This window comes from Coffea arabica, chromosome 9c (genome assembly GCF_036785885.1).
Source record: "Coffea arabica cultivar ET-39 chromosome 9c, Coffea Arabica ET-39 HiFi, whole genome shotgun sequence".
Taxonomy (NCBI): Eukaryota; Viridiplantae; Streptophyta; class Magnoliopsida; order Gentianales; family Rubiaceae; genus Coffea; species Coffea arabica.
This window is the reverse complement of record NC_092326.1, coordinates 19,894,329-19,913,487: the sequence shown is the minus strand read 5'-3', so window position 1 is coordinate 19,913,487 and position 19,159 is coordinate 19,894,329. Positions and strand designations below refer to the sequence as shown.

At 35.0% G+C, this 19,159-nt stretch overlaps 1 protein-coding gene across 6 annotated transcripts; it reads left to right on the top strand.

Annotated features, from left to right (window-relative positions):
- The first annotated feature begins 780 nt into the window (after positions 1 to 780).
- Positions 781 to 16,315, top strand: LOC113708977 (putative ALA-interacting subunit 2). Of its 6 annotated transcripts, XM_072064799.1 has the most exons (11): positions 781 to 1,048; positions 3,068 to 3,129; positions 3,241 to 3,315; positions 3,410 to 3,526; positions 7,515 to 7,585; positions 7,893 to 8,190; positions 10,604 to 10,893; positions 13,142 to 13,192; positions 15,237 to 15,293; positions 15,705 to 15,873; positions 16,120 to 16,315. In XM_072064799.1, exons 1-8 carry the CDS (start codon positions 943 to 945, stop codon positions 13,155 to 13,157), a joined length of 1,035 nt encoding a protein of 344 aa, XP_071920900.1. In that variant the 5' UTR covers positions 781 to 942; the 3' UTR covers positions 13,158 to 13,192; positions 15,237 to 15,293; positions 15,705 to 15,873; positions 16,120 to 16,315. The 6 variants fall into 6 exon arrangements, with proteins under 6 accessions (XP_071920900.1, XP_071920899.1, XP_071920898.1 ...); XM_072064798.1 differs by having other exon boundaries at positions 15,237 to 15,873; XM_072064797.1 differs by lacking the exon at positions 13,142 to 13,192 and having other exon boundaries at positions 782 to 1,048.
- Positions 16,316 to 19,159: the final 2,844 nt, after the last annotated feature.

The following is a 19,159-nucleotide window of genomic DNA, read 5'->3' as shown; positions in this document are numbered from 1 at the left end:
ATATGTTGCCCCAGAGCTTACGGTATATATGTTGTTGGGCTTAGGCCTTAGTCACGGCTACAAATAGTCTTAAGTCATTGTTTACATTCAGTTTTTGATGATTAATAAAAACACATTTTGAGAGTTTTCTCAAAGCTTTATTGAAGCACCATTGAATATCTTAGAATCGTTCTTAGTTATTCAAGTCGACTTATCAATTTAGGACCGCGCTAGATTGTGGCGTCTTCTACCAATACCGAGGTTCGTTGACCACGTGATCAACGGGTTTAGGTGATTCCACTGCGTTCGTGTGTCATCAACGTGAGTTCTCACCTTCTAGATCCTATCCTGTCTGTATTGGTTGCATCACAAGATTGGTGCCGTTCGTATCAGTCCCAAAAGTGTGAAATATATTTCACTTTAGCCCTGATAATATCAATTTATGGCATCTTAATCCTTAAAGTATAAAATTTATTCCACTTTAGTTTGTAAAGTACACAAATTTCTCTTATTTAAATATAAAATTTGTCCAACTTTTGTCCAAGAATTTAGTTGAACGGGACAAATTCTATATTGTTCTATTTTATGAATAAAAGTCTTTTGAGTAAATATTTTATAGTAATCTCGTTAGACCATATATTTTTCTTGGTATTTTCACATAATAGGTATGAGTATGAGCTGTCTCATTTTAAAGTTTAATGACCAAAGTAACAATGTTATATAATTTGAGGGTGCAAAATGAAATTAATCCAAAATGCTGCCGTTTTGATTGATTCTATTCCATCTCTTCACTCCACTATTAAGATTCACCTTCCTTTCCCCCTCCTCGCTTCTTCTCCAATCCTTTTAACGAATTTCATCTTTCATTCAGACAAGAATTTTGCTCTCTCTGAAGATTACTTAGCTCTGTGAGAAGACGGTAGATTTGGTGGATTTTTTGAAATATCTTTGGAGGAACAAACGATGGAAGGGGATGGGGAAAGCGTCTCTTCCTCTGCTTCCACCGCGTTAGTCGCGGCGGATGTGGATGCTCGATCAATTCTAGTCCTTCGCGGCGGCCGATCCAAAGGCAAGAGCACTTCATTAATTGCTGTATTCACATACGTTGATGAGATAATTCATTGAAGCAGATGTCTTATTAGTTGATTGTTAAAATAGATTTAATAGGAACAATTTTAGTGTGTCATGGTGGAAAGAGAATAAGAAGTATTGGAGAACCCTAGGCGTTATCAAATTAATTTCCAATAATGCATTTTTTTTACGTTAATTCCTACGCATTACTGTTTTGGAGCTTGTTATATTGTAGAAGTTGAAGCTTGTCAAGTTGCAATTGTTAACCAATCAAACTTAATGTAGCAGAATTTGTGGAATAGAGCTGATGCATATAGGTGGAAAAGTATGTCTGATGTTTAAGGCAGTAGTTAATTTCTCTTCTGTCAATTTTTCTAGGAATCATTTGGATAAAGTTTTACAAGGAAAGAAAATGCAAATAGTTTATTATCTTCTGGAAATGAGGCAGTAATTGGATATTGTATGTGGTGCTTCACTAAGATGATCCTAAAAATAGATACTCTTATTTAAAATATTGTTTAACTGCACGTGTAGCTATTAAGGATCCACTAGGTGCTCTTTTCACTATCCACTAGTTTGCTCTTTGAACCAAACACGATTGGTGTAACAGGGGTCCATTCAGTTTAGTAACCATTTAATCACATTTAGTTGAATTAGTCTATCTTGAATACCCCTAACTCCATTCTACCTTAATAGTATGGCATCTGCATTTTTTTTTGTTGCTCTTTGCCCAAATGAGTATGACATTCCTATATCTTTATCATGTTTCAATGTCTTAGTTTGCTTGCCAACTTCTCACAATTGTAATCAGGAGTCATCACGTTTTCACAAGTAATAACAGTTACTTGTAAATTAAATGGTAATCTCCTTGAACTGAAGGATATTGTTAGCCATTAGACTTTTCATCTTGGCTGTATTCCTGTGGGTTAAACCTTAATTGTCATCACAATAACGTTTTCTTTGAAGGTGGTCTTTTACACTTTAATTGTACATAGGAGCAGAAACTCAAGATCTAGAAGAAAAAAGGAGTACACGTAATGAAAAAGAAATAGAAGACAAATTTCTCTTCTCACTCCCTTATTTATGGTCAGGATTAATTTATATTTTTTTTACTCAATAACGGGCAATAGTTTCCTTGTAACCCCAAAGATAAAGTAAATTGATGTTTTTCATTGGCTAAGGTTGTGAAGTCAAGGGGATTAATACACATATATATGCATTGAAATGTAATTAATTGGTCTTAATTTCCTTTCATGCATGGTATTCGGTTTTTAAAACATTTTTTCAGTACTAACATAATACGAAGCCTGATTAAATTTACTAGGATCGACTGTACATTAAAATGTCAGCACTTATATGTACATTGGATCACCTTGGTGCTCAAAAAACACCTTCTTGTACATATTCACATATTCAATATTCTAGTGCATGCTTGAAAACCTTGTTGATTCTGCTGTTATATCTTTGATTGCTTTCAAGTAAGAATGTCAGTGTCTTGTAGTTGGAAGCTAGCACTTTTGCTATACAGGGAAATTGGAAATTTATGCCCATGTTCTCTTCAAGGATACAACTGTCAATTACTTTAAAAGGGGTGACGATGTTGGCACTTAAAATTTTTTAAAGAGACAAGAAGCAAGTAAAGTGCTAGCCAATATTGTTATCTTAAGAGAATTATATTAAAGTTTTGCTGTACTTCTCTTCTTTTCAAGAGTACATATCCTTGGTGTTTCCATGGCACTATGTAATTCATATTTGTCAATGTCACATCAAATGACATCTCTTTTATCCTACTCAATTGTCACATCAGAGAATCAATTAATGGTGCTTTTGGTTTGTTTGTTGTTTGCTTGAGTTCTCTTATTTTGTTATTGACACTGCTGTCATGTATGTTGTGCTTTAGTATAACTTTCATTTCCAATCTCTTTGGTGGATACATGTTTGTGTATAATAAAGATTCCTTGTTGCTTTTAAGATGTAACTATGACTCTCTATTAATAACATTATTCTTGTTGTCCAGCTATGTACCAGTTTACTCAGCAAAGTCTTCCAGCTTGTAAACCTGTCCTAACTCCAACATCAGTAGGCATACAACTGAATTGATAATCTCTAAAACTTCAATTCTCTCGTGTTTTCCATTTTGTTTTTGGATTGTTTATTTCCCATATAATGACGGTCTCTTCTCCGTCACAGGTTATTTCGACACTTTTCTTGATGGGCATCTTTTGCATTCCAATAGGACTGCTTTCTTTACATGCTTCACTGAGTGTATATCTCATGCTTGTCGCTCTTTTTAATAATTCATTCCTTTTGAGTAGTCCTTGGTATGCCATAGCTTACTGATGTAACTTCCAAATTGTAGGTTGTGGAGATTGTTGAGAGATATGACTCTGAATGTGTTCCTCATCAATTTAGATTGAATAAGGTTGCATATATCAAAGATAGCTTAATTCCCAAGAATTGCTCAAGATATCTAAAGGTAATTTCATTTTGTCTTTTTTGATTAGCTTGGTGCCATTGTTATGTTGTATTTCTCTTCCTGATGCTTTACGGTCTTGCTTTGAGAGTATTTCTATTCAGTGATTTCGATGAATTTTATTGCCTGTGTGTGAAGAACTTATTTTTTTGCTGCTGTCCTTTATGGAAATGAAACCGTAGCATATGTATCTTTCCCAATGAACTTTGGCTGGCAGCATCGAGCTCTCAACCGTCCAAAAGCTTTTGATTTTGTTGTCACATAATAGTGAAAGCAGATGCTTGCTGTTCTTGAACTCAATTTGATTGTTATAGTCAATGCTTAAATAGTTTGTGGTATTACTGGAGGTAATTTGCCTTTTCTTGGATAAGGTAAAAGCCCTTAACTGTTGAGACTGTAACCTTCAATTATTCAACATGGGCAAAATTTTTGAAATGGGAACTTTAGTCCCTAATTCTAAAGGCAGCACAACTTTTAAGCTACTCAAATGCAAAGGGCATTTTCACTCATTTCTGTACAAGATGTGGTGCTAAACTTGCATATATTTTATACAAAAATCAGGACGAATGACTGTTGTAATATATAGCCCAAAATCTCCCTCTCTATATGAATTAAGCATTTACAGGCACTCATTTCATCAATTTTTACTTGGACTCTAGCATTTTGGGATGAAAAATCTGCCAAAGGTGTTGCAGGTAGGAATTAGGAACTATTGCCCGGAATAGGAGGAAGTGTGAGCAAACATCTAGAAGCATCTGAGACTGTACAATGAAAATTTTCATGCATCATGATGTCTTCATGGTGTAATTTATATGCTACCTCCTCCAAAAACTTGTGATTTAATTGAGTGAAGATTTCGTGATAGCCTACTGGATAGGGCTTTGGTGAGAGATTAAACAGGGGGATGGTGGTTTTCTTTCATTACTATCCTTCCATGATTCTTGCTAGTTAACCAATCATTAGCACAGTGTTTCTATTCAGGAGGTGGACTTGCCATGTTCCTTTTTGTTCATTACATTGATAATTAAGTAGGGTCTTAATCTGGTTATTCAAGAATGATGGTACTGAGTCTCTACCATTATAGGGATGGTTGTCATCCACAGCACTCTGTATTTCCATATTTACAAGGATATGGGTTTCGAGATTTACTGGTTTTTTATGCTTGTTGTCTCTGAGAGGATTGGAGCAGCTAGTAAATATTGTGAGGTTATATTTATAGGTCATGGAAAACAACAAGAGAGATCATTTGGCTTGTTGAATGGTTTATTTTATTTATTTGATCTTCTTATTTCTTTAAATATGGTTGCGGTAATATCTCAGCAAAATTATTACTGTATCTTCGTGGTAATATCTCAGAAAAATTGTTACTAAGATGACAATGTTTGGATTAGTTTCTCGCTGCATCCTTTATCGTGGACAAATCAGAAAAATAATTAGATTGATGGCGGTCCCATTGACAAAGCTTTTTCTTGGACTTTTGGAAATTGGTGCCCAAGAAAATTAATACAAAGCTTTTACTAGGACTTTGGAAAATTTTCTCCATCAGGTGGTTATGAAGAGAATTAATGTCATTGCATTGCTACAGTGAGGATGTCTTTGAAAGCTTTTATTTCTTTTTGTGTGAACCTTTATTATGACTGAGTGCCGGACAACCACGGACATTACTACATGTAAGCATGTAAAATGATTACTGTGGTCGGAACATGTGCCTTACACGGACAATCAAAAAGAGAGTATCTTTTAAACATAGCTCGGACTTGGAATAAAGTTTGTACCTCTCATCTTTCCCTTTTATGTGTTCAAAGACATCTTGACAAACACTCCAAGGTACTGAAGGTGGAGTCCTTTTTAATTTTTTGTCTTCTTCTTGGGGAATTCTTATCATCAATATAAGTCATTCCCCTTGTTTCTATTTGTGCATTCTTTTCTTTTCTGAAAAGGAAACCTTTTCTTTTCCCCTACTTCAATAAGAGACTGACACATCTGATATTTTCAGTCTACAATATTTTAACCTGGATGAGACTCTCGTGAAAGTTGTTCTGATGAAACGAAGGCCAAAGTTTAGCAGCAGAATGATCTTTGACTTGTCTACAAAACTGTCATCCATCTCTCTATCCTCTCTCTCTCTCTCTCTCTCTCCCTCGCATGTGCGCACACACTGTAGACTTCAGAACAATATGAAGATCTAATATGGATGATTCATGTTACTGGAATTTTGTCTTGCATTGAAATTAAAAACACATTGATGAAGAAGCTTCAAATCTAAATTTCTGGTAGTGCACTTATTCTCTTTCTGCAATTAATGGTTTCGCTTATCAAGGGGGAAAGTGTGGGTAGTTTAATACCGGACATTGATCTTCTGTTGTAGGAGCTACGACACTCCCTCTTAGCATAAACTAGTAATTTAAGTATAAGTGCAAAGATCCTTGTCATGGATTGCTGTCATTTCAGTTGTTGAGACATAAAAAACTGGTGATCCAGATCATTTTCCCACGTGGAATGAGACATCCCCTGAGATGTGGCCAAGAACTGGTTTCGAAAACATCACAATGTGAAAGAAATAGCTTGGAAAGATTTGGCTTGGGGCATCATACACTAAGAAATCTGCAACCTTTTAGATGACTCAAACAAGTTGAGTAGAAGCTAGTATTAAAATTATCTACGTGGTTGCATTTTTCCATCTCCAATTATTGTCTTTTAGAAATTCTACCTTCCCGCAAACTTTTAAAAAAAAAATTTTTGTCATTTGAGTTTACCTCTTTGTATTTCAGAATCAAATGGACATATCTGGTTTCAAATGGACCCTAACAACTGCTGCTTAAATTTGTTCTTTTTTTTGGTCGTTTATAAGTGTATTAGTTAGGGGGTTAAATAGTAGTGCAATGCGTTAAACTACCTCTAGTAACTAGGGAAGAGTAATGTCATGTAGCATTATACTATTTTCCAGCCCACCAGTTAGGCACTTTCTTTCATTTTTAAGTACTAAGACAATAAGTCTCTCTTATGCATTTATCAGTTCATGAGACCATCCTAAGGGTGCATTTGATAAGATTGAAGTTTAAAAATTGAAGTCTGAAATTTGAAATCTGAAGTCTGAATCAATTAAGTTATTGAATTGTTAAGTATTAAATCTAATACATTTGGATGAATATTACATTTAGTGATAAGTGAATAGTATCACTTAATTTTGGGAGCAAGTTTTGCCTAGGAAATTCAGTGCCACTTAATTAATTCAGATGTTCATTTTTTGGTTATTAAACGGTCTGAATATGTTAAGATCTGAATTCATTAAGTTTAAGTGCTGGATTGGGTTATCAAACTGGGCCTAAGTCCACTAGTGGGACACTGCCTCACTTAAAAATGTAAAAATGTAACAAATAAATAAGTGTCAATTATAAATTCTACACTCATTTAATCGGAAACCTTTATATACTGCAATAAACGTAACTGTAGTTGAGAATAGAATTGTTTTTCTTTGACACACGGTGGACATCTTAAATTGAATAGGTATGTGCATTACATGCAGATGCCTTAAGCTGCTTCAATTGTAATGTTTTAACTGGAGAATATGTTGTTAAGGATACCAACAAAACACTACAATAACCCATGAAAACTCTACTTTAAATGCAGAAAGAAGGATAGCATCAAAATGAGGCAGATCTTATTAAAAAGATAACTAGGAAGTCTGGTCTCCCATGGTGATTTTCATTTTGTGTGTTTAGACTGTCATATAGAAAAATTTAAAATAGTTAAAGATACAGCTATACTATATAGTTTGTGGCTATAACTATGTGGCCCTTCATAGCCTGAAACTAAGCACATGATTCATGACCTGGCAAACTATTAAAATCCTAAATTTTTGGTTTGCATAGATAATTTAGAAAAGTTTTTCCACCAGGCAATGCAGCTTTTTTGTTTGCAAAGCATCAAAATTTGCATGATACAGCTGATGGGCATTACTCCTAATTATCGGTATTTGCAACTGTTTTAGGTGCCCAAATACATGAAAGCTCCAATTTATATATATTATCAGCTTGATAACTACTACCAGAACCACAGACGGTAAGAGGATTTCCTCTTCTCCTTTTTTGAGCTTTCAATTTTCTGCACTTGGTTCATATTTCCATCCACTTTAATAGACACGGGATTTATTATGAAGTGCCATAAAGGATAGGCTGAAATGTGCTGAATAATATTAGATTGTTTTAGCAATTGTTCTTTTAATGTTTTATGTTCTGTCCATGTCAGTGTGGTATTGGGCACCTAACAGTATTATCTCATTTCTTTATTCTGCTCAGCTGTCATTTCTTTTTCTTATTCCTGCTTCACATATTTCTAGAATAATTCGTACTTGTACATTTTTTGCCAGGTATGTTAAAAGTAGAAGTGATAAGCAGCTAAGGTATGGACTGCAGTACAATGATACAAGTTCCTGCATACCCGAAGAATCTAACGATGGTCTCCCTATTGTCCCTTGTGGTTTGATTTCCTGGAGTTTATTCAATGACACGTACTCCTTTTTTCGTGGGACCGATGAACTAAGAATTAATAGAAAGAACATAGCATGGAAGAGCGATCGTGACCACAAATTTGGGAAGCATGTATTTCCCTTCAATTTTCAGAATGGAACACTCATTGGTGGTGCAATGCTTGATCCGAATGTTCCTGTACGTGTTCCTTATAATAGACTTTATGAATTAAAAATGTCCCATACATATTTAAGTTGTCACTTAATTCAACACAAATGAGCTTCTGCCTAGTGCTTCTTTTGATATTTTCTCTACTTTGAGAATTGGTAGGCCTCTTTTTCTTCCCTTCTCTTTCTACTACCTCTTTTTGGTTCAAAAGGACTACCTGTTTTACTGATTCCCATCTCTTTTCTTTCTTCCTGCCCACATATTTATCTGGGCTTTTTTTTTTGACTCTATTCACTTTTTGCTTCTTCCATCTCAAGTGCCTACCTTTGCTTTGTTCAATGTTTGTTTGGTAGTGATGTGCAGTTTGAAAATACTTTATCAAATGATATTTTTGCTTTCAAATTGTCCTTGTCTTGCTTATGTTTGTTTTACTTTGTCTTATATTGTGTGGATAATGTGAATCCGCAAAGTTTTGATAATGTTTTCACTATTTACATATTTGTCTTGTTTTTAGGATTTCTTGTTTGAGCATTAGTATCTTCAGGTACTTCTAGAAGCATCTGTGGCCATGCCCAATTCCAAAGCATCTATACCTTTGCAAATAGATGGTGGTATAATTAGTTCTGATTCCCTTCCTATTTTCACGAGTAATATTACCTCAGTCATCTATGTGATCCCTCTTTTTCGGTCTGTTACTGCAGCTAATGTATTTTGTAGTACTCATGGATCCTAATTTTCTTTTTGATCTCAAGATCAATTCATAGAGATTTGTTCTGCCCTTCTTTTCTATGTGTTGATTCCTGTATGCCAGATATTCAATGAGTTTCTAGTTCCTTTTTCAGGACTAGATTTACTTGTGTATCTTTGCATGTACAATTGGAAAATATGTGATTGTGAACCTAAGCTATTAGGCATCATAGTCTTTTGATTTGTTTAGCTCAATGGTTTCAACATGGAATTGGACTTTCTATATTCATTCATGAGAGCTATATTTAGATAACTTTATGAGCTCTCCATTTATAATATGGTCAATACCTTTCCTTTTGAATGCCCCCTTATCAGAATGATTTAGAAGATTGATGTGCATCAGAGCTAAATTTATGTAACAGTGTCTTTTTCTTACTCATTTTGATTTTTTTGTTCCAGAAAAATGTAACATCTTGAAACCTTTCATTTTTTGCTATCTAATGATAAATCAAAGTGCTGTAATAGACTTTAATTGGAGTAACCATTATGAAACTACTAAAGAAGATCTGTATGGTATTTGTGTATGAAGTGTAGGGTGGCGGTGTATTGCAGTAATCATCTTTAAGCCAGCGAGTGTTAAATCTAACAGGGGATTCAGTTCTTGTTCCCCAGTTGAACTAGTACTCATTTTGCTGAGCCAGCGGTTCAGCAGTTGGAATTCTATTGTAACGTTCATGAGTAAGAACATGAAATCTGTTTACAAAAAGTATAAGCACACGACATATAAATGTTTTTTTACTTAAAAGTTTTACCTCATTGTGCACACTATGACACTTGTCTCTTCATTGGAAGACAAGAAGGCGCCACTTTCTATTTGACTTGATTCGAAAATGGCCTTTTTCATGCTTTTTTGAAGTGTTATTTCTTCTATTTTTGTATAATTTTAGCTTTTATTAAAGTGAAATATCTGTATCTAAAAAGCATGCCTTGTGATGCTATTTTGTGACATAGTTTCCTTTTCTTTACTTAAGTGAAAAATCGCTATTGAATGTGGATTTGTTCCTAATCTTTCATATTTTCAATTAGCTTCTGTGACAACTTTTTTTTTTCAGTGTCTTTAGAAAAGTTAGAGCAAAAAATGGATGGTCCAAGTTCATGAAATGAATAGGATTATAACTCCTGAGATTTTTTCTAATCTACCACTTAACTGTTTATACCATATTATCCAACTACAATTACAGGACTAGAGTTGGAGTTTGAACTCTGCAACTACAGAAATGGATTTGAAATCCTTGTGTTTTTAGACGTTATTGTATCTTTAGAAAAGTTAGAGCAAACAATGGATGGTCCAAGTTCATGAAATGACTAGGACTATAACTCCTGAGATTTTTTCTAATCTACCACATGCCTGTTTATACCATATTGTCCAACTACAATTACAAGACTAGAGTTGGAGTTTGAACTCTGCAACTACGGAAATGGATTTGAAATCCTCGTGTTTTTAGTCAGATTTACTTAGGTGATAAATTCTCAAACATCTTAAGGATTAATAATACGAGTTGTACAGTAAGTCAATCTATAGAGGCAGCTGTAAGAATTTACAGATTGCTTGGATAAAATAGCTGAGATAATTAATTAGTTACTTCTATAGGGTTTAGGTAATCTAACACATTTAATAATTAACTGACCACCTTTTTAATTCTATGAATTTTTATTTCTGTTCTTTTTGATGATTTGCGTTCATTACATGGACTAGCTAAGTGATCAAGAGGATCTCATTGTCTGGATGCGCACAGCTGCTTTGCCTAGCTTTCGCAAATTGTATGGAAAAATAGAAGAGGATTTGGAAGCCAATGATGTGATATCAATTTACTTCTTAAACAACTATAACACATACAGTTTTGGTGGGAGGAAAAAGCTTGTTCTTTCTACAGCTAGCTGGTTGGGAGGCCGGAATAACTTCCTTGGCATGGCCTATATTGCCATTGGTTCTTGCCTTATAGTTCTTGCCCTTGTCTTCATTCTGCTTCATGTAAAAAATCCCAGGTACACTTCTTATGTTACTTCATGTCTACAGTATCACTGAATATTTGGTTCGCTGTTTGGTATGCATGCACTGCACCTTTTGGATGGTTGAATACCTTAACTATATACTATATTGGAACCATTGAAAATGGATATTAACCTCCTTGTTGACACATGAACAGGATATTCACTTTTAAGTTATAAGAAAGGTAGCCAGGATCATGTTGTTGAGTGTGCTTTGTGAGTGCAAGAAGATGTGGATGGTCATTCAAAAATGTGTATGGTATAGTCAATGAATTAATAGATGAATAGAGTCATAGTTGATCTGTCCTCATTTAAATTAGGAACTTTCATATAGATGATTGTGGTGAAAGAGAGGATGATTGCATTTCGCAATAGGAATTTTGGTGTTTTCAACATAAACAAATAGCTAAACGACGTGTGCGTTAGCATATCTCCTCTCATGTTATTTGGGTGTTTTGATAATCTGCAAATGTCAGAAGAGAGTTGGCTTTGTTTAGTGTAATTTTGATAGCAGTAATGCTTACTAATCCCTCTGGCAACATTTTAGGAAGTTAGCAACAGTTCAGCTACCTCTCTTTGAGGCTTCTTTTGGCCAGCAAGGATTCTTGGTTCAGATAATAATTTGATTCCTATTTGGTTGGTATGCACGTTTGCTTTTGTCAACAGGTATCTTGGGAGGAAAACATCTAGTCACCATATTATGAGTGACCAACTAGTATTTATATGAGTACAAACCTAACAAACTATTTACAAGAATACCCTTACTAATTTATTATCTACAAGAATACTTATATTCTCTTAACACTCCCCCTCAAGTTGGAGCATATATATCATAAGCACCCAACTTGTTACAAATGTATTTCACCCTAGAGCCCCCTAAACTCTTGGTAAACACATCAGCCAATTGATCTACAGACGGTACATGAGATGTCTTGATGACCCCGTCAAGCAATTTCTCTCGAATGAAATGACAATCAACTTCAATATGTTTTGTCCTTTCATGAAACACTGGATTAGACGCAATATGAACAGCCGCCTGATTATCACACACTAAATTCATAGGCTGTTTATGCTCAAACCCAAGTTCCAGTAACATGCTCTTCAACCAAACCAACTCACACACAGTGTGAGCCATAGCACGGTATTCAGATTCTGCACTTGATCTGGATACAACTGTTTGCTTCTTACTCTTCCACGACACTAAATTACCACCAACAAACACACAATATCCTGTAGTCGATCTTCGATCTGAGGCAGAACCAGCCCAATCTGCAGATGTGCAGGCCTTATGATTGGAGAGACAGGAACCTTTAGGACATTTTTTTTTTTTTTTTTTTTTTTGGAGTTGTTCCATTACTTTGATAGATGTTTTGCAAATAAAAACTTTCAGTCCAGGTAACAGTGTGGTTGTAAGTTTGTGACACAGTGGAGAGTGTTGAGTGGCACTTTCTTTTCATAATTGACTTCTAGGTCTTTTCTGTTTTTTCCCCTACAGAAACCCCCAATAGATATTTGCTTTGGCACAAACCCTGAAATTGTAGGAAGAGTTTTTTGTTAACAGCCAAAATGATTATTAAACCTAGAGTCTTAATTGAAGTTGAGAACATAAATTCATAGATGTCTATACTAAAATAAAGTATATTTAAACTTGGTTCTATATCATCCAAGTAATTAATGTGGATAAAAAACTTCGAATCTCGGACCCTAGGAAATAAATAGTATCAAATCAATCCCAAAGTACCTTTTTATGCTAGAATGGACTCACCTGTTTCAGTACTTTGCATATGGTATATATCTGTATGTATGTGTATAGATGTCTATATCTATGTATATACACATAAACATATATGTCTCCGGTTTCTTTCTTCCTTCTTGCAACAACATGAAAATAGACAAGCTCTGCCAAAAATGCCCTATCTTTAGAATTCTCTTTGACTCTTTAGTTTGTTTAGCAATCCCTGAAGATAGATTGTACCACACAAAATCCATGCAGAAATTTCTTATAAACTACTTCACATTTTGTTGAGTCACTCTTCAAGAAAGATTCCACTATAGTTGTATCAAATTCTTAAATTGACAGCACAAAATATCTCATCTTTCAACCTCTCTGTATTTTGATCAATAACTTCATGATTAGGTTGTAAACTGAGCTTATGCTTGTTTGATCAATGTGATAACATCCAACTCAACTCTTACAAGCTATCTTGGAATATTCACTGAACAGAAACTTATCTTTATTATGCAGGATAATCATCACTTAAGAGTGTTAGAAATCTCACTTGCATCACTATTTTCGGTAGGTCACTTGCATACCTTACATTGCTAGCATCAGAGTACATAGCAAAAACAAGTATCAACCCTATTCTCCCGAGTTGAATTCTGACTTCTCTAAATATTCTGTCCTCCTTGAACACCTTCCTATAGACTAGCATTAAACTTATTTCAATTCACGCAGCCCATAGAGGCACCAAATTCATGGAAAATCTTCAGCTCTAGCTCCCACTGGAGCAGGTGAGTACAGACATCAGATTGATCCTTCAGGTTGTGATAGGAGTCTGGGTTTGTAGGTGAAAGCAAGAAAGTATTGTTAAGGGCCAGCCAGATGCATCTTAAAGTTTTTCAAGAGTTTAAGAAGGGCCAACTTTTGGTATTTCTCAAGCATGAATTTAGTACAAGTGTTTCCTTCTCGTAAGCTAATGTCTCATTCTAAGAATGTCACTTTTAAAATTCAAAATGGAACTTGAAGGCTATTTCTATGTAACTTTTAGTGCTTTTCTCTTGAGTTTTTCCATCCTGATTCGTTATAATTGTATCCGGTGCCCACATTGAAAGAACTTGTTCTTTTGTTACTGAAACAAAAAAGAAAAAAATTAGATGCAGGAGTGCCAATTTTGGAATTGCCTTAAAAAAGTTCGTGGTTTCTTTTATTCCTTATGTACATTCAAATTGTGCATCTCAATATAGAGTTCATTAATCTATACGCAAAAGGTCACAATTTCTAAATAAATTTTTAATCAAAGAAAATAATCCTCTGATTTTTCTTTCCAAAAGATTTTAGTGGAAGGGCCAAAATACATGTTCTTTGGTTAAAATGATGCCTTCTACAACTTGAATGTAGAATTTATCAATTTGACGGTGTCGTCTTGAATACTTGGATCTTCCATCTTCAAGCTTCTGACATAATTACAAGATTTGATTTGTATTTGAGTTTGGACCTGATTTGGATTTGGGACTTGAGATAGAACAAAGCTCTTGAACTTTGTTCTCCAGGGGTTCTCCAAAAGTTGGGGATTTGCATTTGTCTTGAATTAGGAAGTAGAGATCTACTTATAGCCAAAATTTGGAGTAAGGGAATAAAAGGATGGTCTTTAGAATCTTTAATGCTACTTGGTTACTTGTAGTTAAGGAATCCATCGGTATTGGACATCTAATAGATAGGACAGCCTAATTAGTCCATTGTGAATTAAGTAAAGTAATTAATTTACTTTATTTTATACTGGACTTTGCACATCCTATTTCCCAATTGCTAGGCCCAATCATCAATGCAACTTGTAACTTTGATTTAATTAATCAAGACTGATTTAATTTACTATTTGTCTAGTGGGTGTCATGGGGCAATTGTCAGTTGAATCTGAATCGTCTATTCTTGAGAAAACTGAAGTTAAACAGGAACGTGTCTAAATACCGGGGGACTAATTGTGAGTCTGTATTTAGTCAGTAGTATGGATTAACAAGTACCCCAGGGGACCTGTTCAAAAAATTCTTTAGTTTATCTAATTTTGACTAGATTAATAAACATATTTAATAATTCTCTTTTAAAGTTCCATTGTCTGTAACTTTGCTTCATGATCTATATCTTCTACAAGATGCTCATCTATGGAATCACCTTCTTCATAATGATCTGTCCTCTGCTATTAAAGTCAATTACACAAAGGGGCTTAGCTTCTAATATGTTACTGGCATCTTTTGTTTTAGTCCTGTGACTATTTCATTCTTTGACATGGACTTTCGAATTTAGTCTTGCACCTTAGAAAGATTCCTGGATTGCAAGCCAGGAATTAGAACAACTTGACTAATTTTATTGGTCTGCGGTTTGCTTTTTCTTGTGGAATTTGACCATTTGCATATTAGTGAAGTTGAAAATTAGACTTTGTTCTGCATTGTTGTTTTCCTTGTTTTAAAAGAAGACATGTCAGTTGTTTCAAAGTCATGAATTGCACCTGAATGAAGAGGGTTCAAGCATTTCACCTTTTCCTGGATCTATTTCAGGGCTTTAAGTATGGTGCTAAAGTATTTGCATTTTCATAGGTGTTAAAGCATCTTCATTTCCTTATTTGCAGGCCTTACGGGGATGCAATGTATGTGTCTTGGAATTGGAAGGGCATTCCTAACTGAAGGTAATCCTACTCAAACATTGATATTGCATCTGAAAATAAATTTAAACAGTATCCTAGTATCAACCTAGGGAGTTTTCAAAGGTAACTACTGTTATACATTCAATTGTGGCACGATGGAAAGATGTTATGGTAATCATGCGTGATGTTATTTTGATTAGTATATGACGTTGTAGTTTTATGGTGTATATTTTAGGAAGATATAGGTACAAATGAACAACATGGTACCATAAGTTCCAGATCCATTGTAATATATTACAAGATCTTCTTGTATTTATGTTATTCATTGACCAGGTCTATTTGTATCATGTTCTGTAATCATTGTTTAGTGCGTGTGTTATAACCCATAATCATTTGATGTTTGAAATAATTTTGCACCATTCATTGGCTTCTTTCGTTGATGCAACTCGTTAGCATTCACAATTTCCTGCAATCACAACGTTGTTGTCTCTACCTTCAACGGAGATTGTTCAACTCTGTTCCTGCCTAGAGACCCAAGACAGAGTACATGGGAATTTCGGAGCTTGGAAGTAAAAATATTGCATGTGGCAGTAAATTATCAACGAGTGCTTTAGCAGTCAAGGTACGAGACTAGTCTCCCATCATATCAAAACCTGGCTCTAGATTCCACATTGGTTGTATTACTCTGGGAATTCGAATAATTTGTTTAATTGATAGAAATTGTGACCCCGTAAGGTTCTGATACATGGATGAGCAAGGGGTTCGAACAACTTGAGCTATGTTACAATACTTGCCTCTATTTAATCCTGTAAAAGCATTTGAATTTTTCCTTCTTCATCAGTGAATTTTACTTAGTGAACCATTGCAGAGTAGGTTTAGACATTCCTATATGGCGATTACTCGGATGATGGCTTGTGGCAGCTTGTGGGAAAGGGGAGTAGTAGCAGATGTTGGATCCATTCGGTTGGACTGAAACACAAAATCTTTTTTAATGAACATGTTTACAGCTATTTATGTAATCGTGTTAAAATCCTACGCTTTTTTGGCGTTGAATGTTGGGAAAATTTGCTGTATGGGAAACGGATGATTTTCATACTTGGAAATGGGATTCAAGTTTGATCAAATACATAAGAAGGGTTTGGGCCGTTATTAACATTATTTATTTTAATCAGAATAAAATTGTAATGACCAATTTGCCACGATTACTTTACACAAGTTTGAGATCCAACTAGCCAGCATCATTCGGTCCCTTCCCACATGCTCACCAATTTGGTAGGGGTTCCAGTCATGTGATTGAAGGGAAAATGATAGTTTAGCTATTGCAAAAGATTTGAATTTCACTTCAAAGGTTGCACGCAAATATAGTTTAGCCATTGCAAAAGGCTTGAATTTCCCTTCGAAGGTTGCGCGCAAATATCTTTATCACTGGAGCCAGACATCACAAATGTTGCAATTGGACTATATTTTATGTAAACTTTAATGGACGTATATGTATTTTTTCTTGTCTTTTTTTTACTTTAACTCTTTCTCAACACCTAAAATATATTTGAACATTGGATAGTATAATAAGCATTTTTTTTAAAATAAGAATGATATTAAACAAATTGTGTATCTATACAACAAAAACTAATTTGTACAATTACACTGTAACAGGTCTTATAATAATTCTATCATATTTTTTTGTTTTTATAGACACTTTCTTAAACTATTGTCCCATCTTATATGAAGTAATTTTCTAATGTCCAATTAACACTTTTTTATTAAATTTTGTATTCTTTTGTCAAAATTCTACTAAATAACATGAAAAAGAAAGATGGGGAGGTCTTAGTCTAATAGCTGAAATTGATCCACTAAGAATTAGTGGTTTTGAATTTAAATTCTCCTTCCCACTTCATAATGCAGTTTTGGATTGAAAAAGTTAACTAAATATTTATTTTATAGCTTTGAAAGCACAAATATTATAATATGGTGGTATAATAATTATAGCTGTTAATAACTCTATACAAGGTCTTTATCGTTTGTCTAGTACAGGCTTTTCTCACTCTATTGGGATGAGACCCATTCCCCCCAAGAGGGGGGGGGGGGTTTAAAAAGTTTTGAACTTGCCCAAACACAAAATCCAGTTCAAAAATCCACAAAAGCAAAGCAAAAATTAACAATCATGTCCTCTTTAATGGACTCACCATAAATGCTACACTAAGTTCACCTTAGGAGACTTACATCAGTTTATAAGGGAGAGAAGATTAGACGCATTGAAGAAACACTGATAATAAGAGATTGATACTGAAAAATGGACAAAAGAAGAGATGAAAAGTGAAAGATGAGTTCAAACTACAAACATATAGATGCAACTCCAGACTTTCTGATATGCTATATACTGGTGGTTTATTGCCTTAAAATTTTCTTTTAACTTGCCTACATTTGCCTGACTTTTTTCTAGATTAATACTTAGTTTCTAACTCTCCTAGACTCCTTTTTCTAGACTGCTAGAAGTAGAAACCTTAGGAGTTTGGACTACATCTTAATCAAACAAACTCTTGGTAGGAATAGAGAATTTTTCATTAGTAGTGGTCTAGTATTTAGCTATTAGATCATTTGTATTAGTATGGTTGAGAAACTCCCAGACATAATGCAAAATTTTGCACTGTCTAGCAAGGACTGGATGTGGATGCAGGAATTTTGGAGTGTCTGTGAGGCCCCAGTCCGTTCGTAAGTCGATATTAGGGTTATTTGATATTCGGTATAGAAAAAAAATCAGGGTTTTATGGCTAGGAAGGAAACCCTAATTCGGTTGAGCTTGAAAATCCTAGTTTACGTATTATGATTATAAGGTTCAAGCTATAATTTATATTCGGTATTCTAGTGTGTGCCTTGACATAGGTAAATATAGGATTTGTTTTAATTACAAAGGTTTAGTAAGTTTGATGCTTCAAACATGCAAACGAAAGAAAGCTATGAAACTAGCAACTTGAACTCACTCATGGGTTCCTTTCTGTACAGCTTTAGCTTCCATATGTGCAGGAAGACAGCCATGAACGCTACCATTTAATGGAACATGCAACTAAATTCAAACCATGAGACTGCTAAGCTATTCAGAACCCAACTCACCGCACACGAATCATACGCATTCAGTTCATGACAGGAAAAACCACACGAAAGTTAACAGCTTTTGGTTCACAAGTTTTCGGCCATACAGATTCCAAAACATAGCTTTTAGTTCCTAGGTTTTTCACCAAACAAAAAACAACAAAAAAAATAGATTTCCCATGGACATAAAACAGAAATGACGAGATACTAGGTAACGAAAACAAACATCTGAAACAGATTCAGGGAATCCACGCTTAGAAGGCTTAAAAAATCTAAACTTTTAAAAGGAAACTTGAATTTAAAGGGAAAGGGTAGCTCACAATGCTTTCTTTCAAACCTTTTGCGATGAGGGTTTGTAGGTGGTGGTGGTGGATTCTGATGGCAGCAGCGGCATCAGCAACCCATCGCCGAGACCTTCGATTCTTGGTGGTTCTTTACTTTGGTTTGGTTTGGACCGAAATCCCTCAAGCTCTCTCTAGAACCTCTTGGTTTTTTCCCTCGGCTCTCTCACTCTTCCTATTGTTTCCTCCCCAACGCTTCATCAGCTGCCACCCCAAAAAACTCTCCAGCCCTCGGTTTCTTTTCGCTCAACCTCCCAGCCGTCACTAGCCTCCCCAGAAACTCTATCTCTCTCGGCTTCTTCTCCAGCCGTCCAGTCCATCAGGCTTCACTCTCAGCCCTGCCCTTCCGCTCTCTGGTTTCTTGCTCTTTCTCCCTTAAACCCCTTTTCCAACCGTCAAAAGCCTCTCCTTTTCTGCCGTTGCCCCTTATACTATTTATAGGAACCCCAGATCCCTAAAACTCTCACCTCAAAGGTGAGG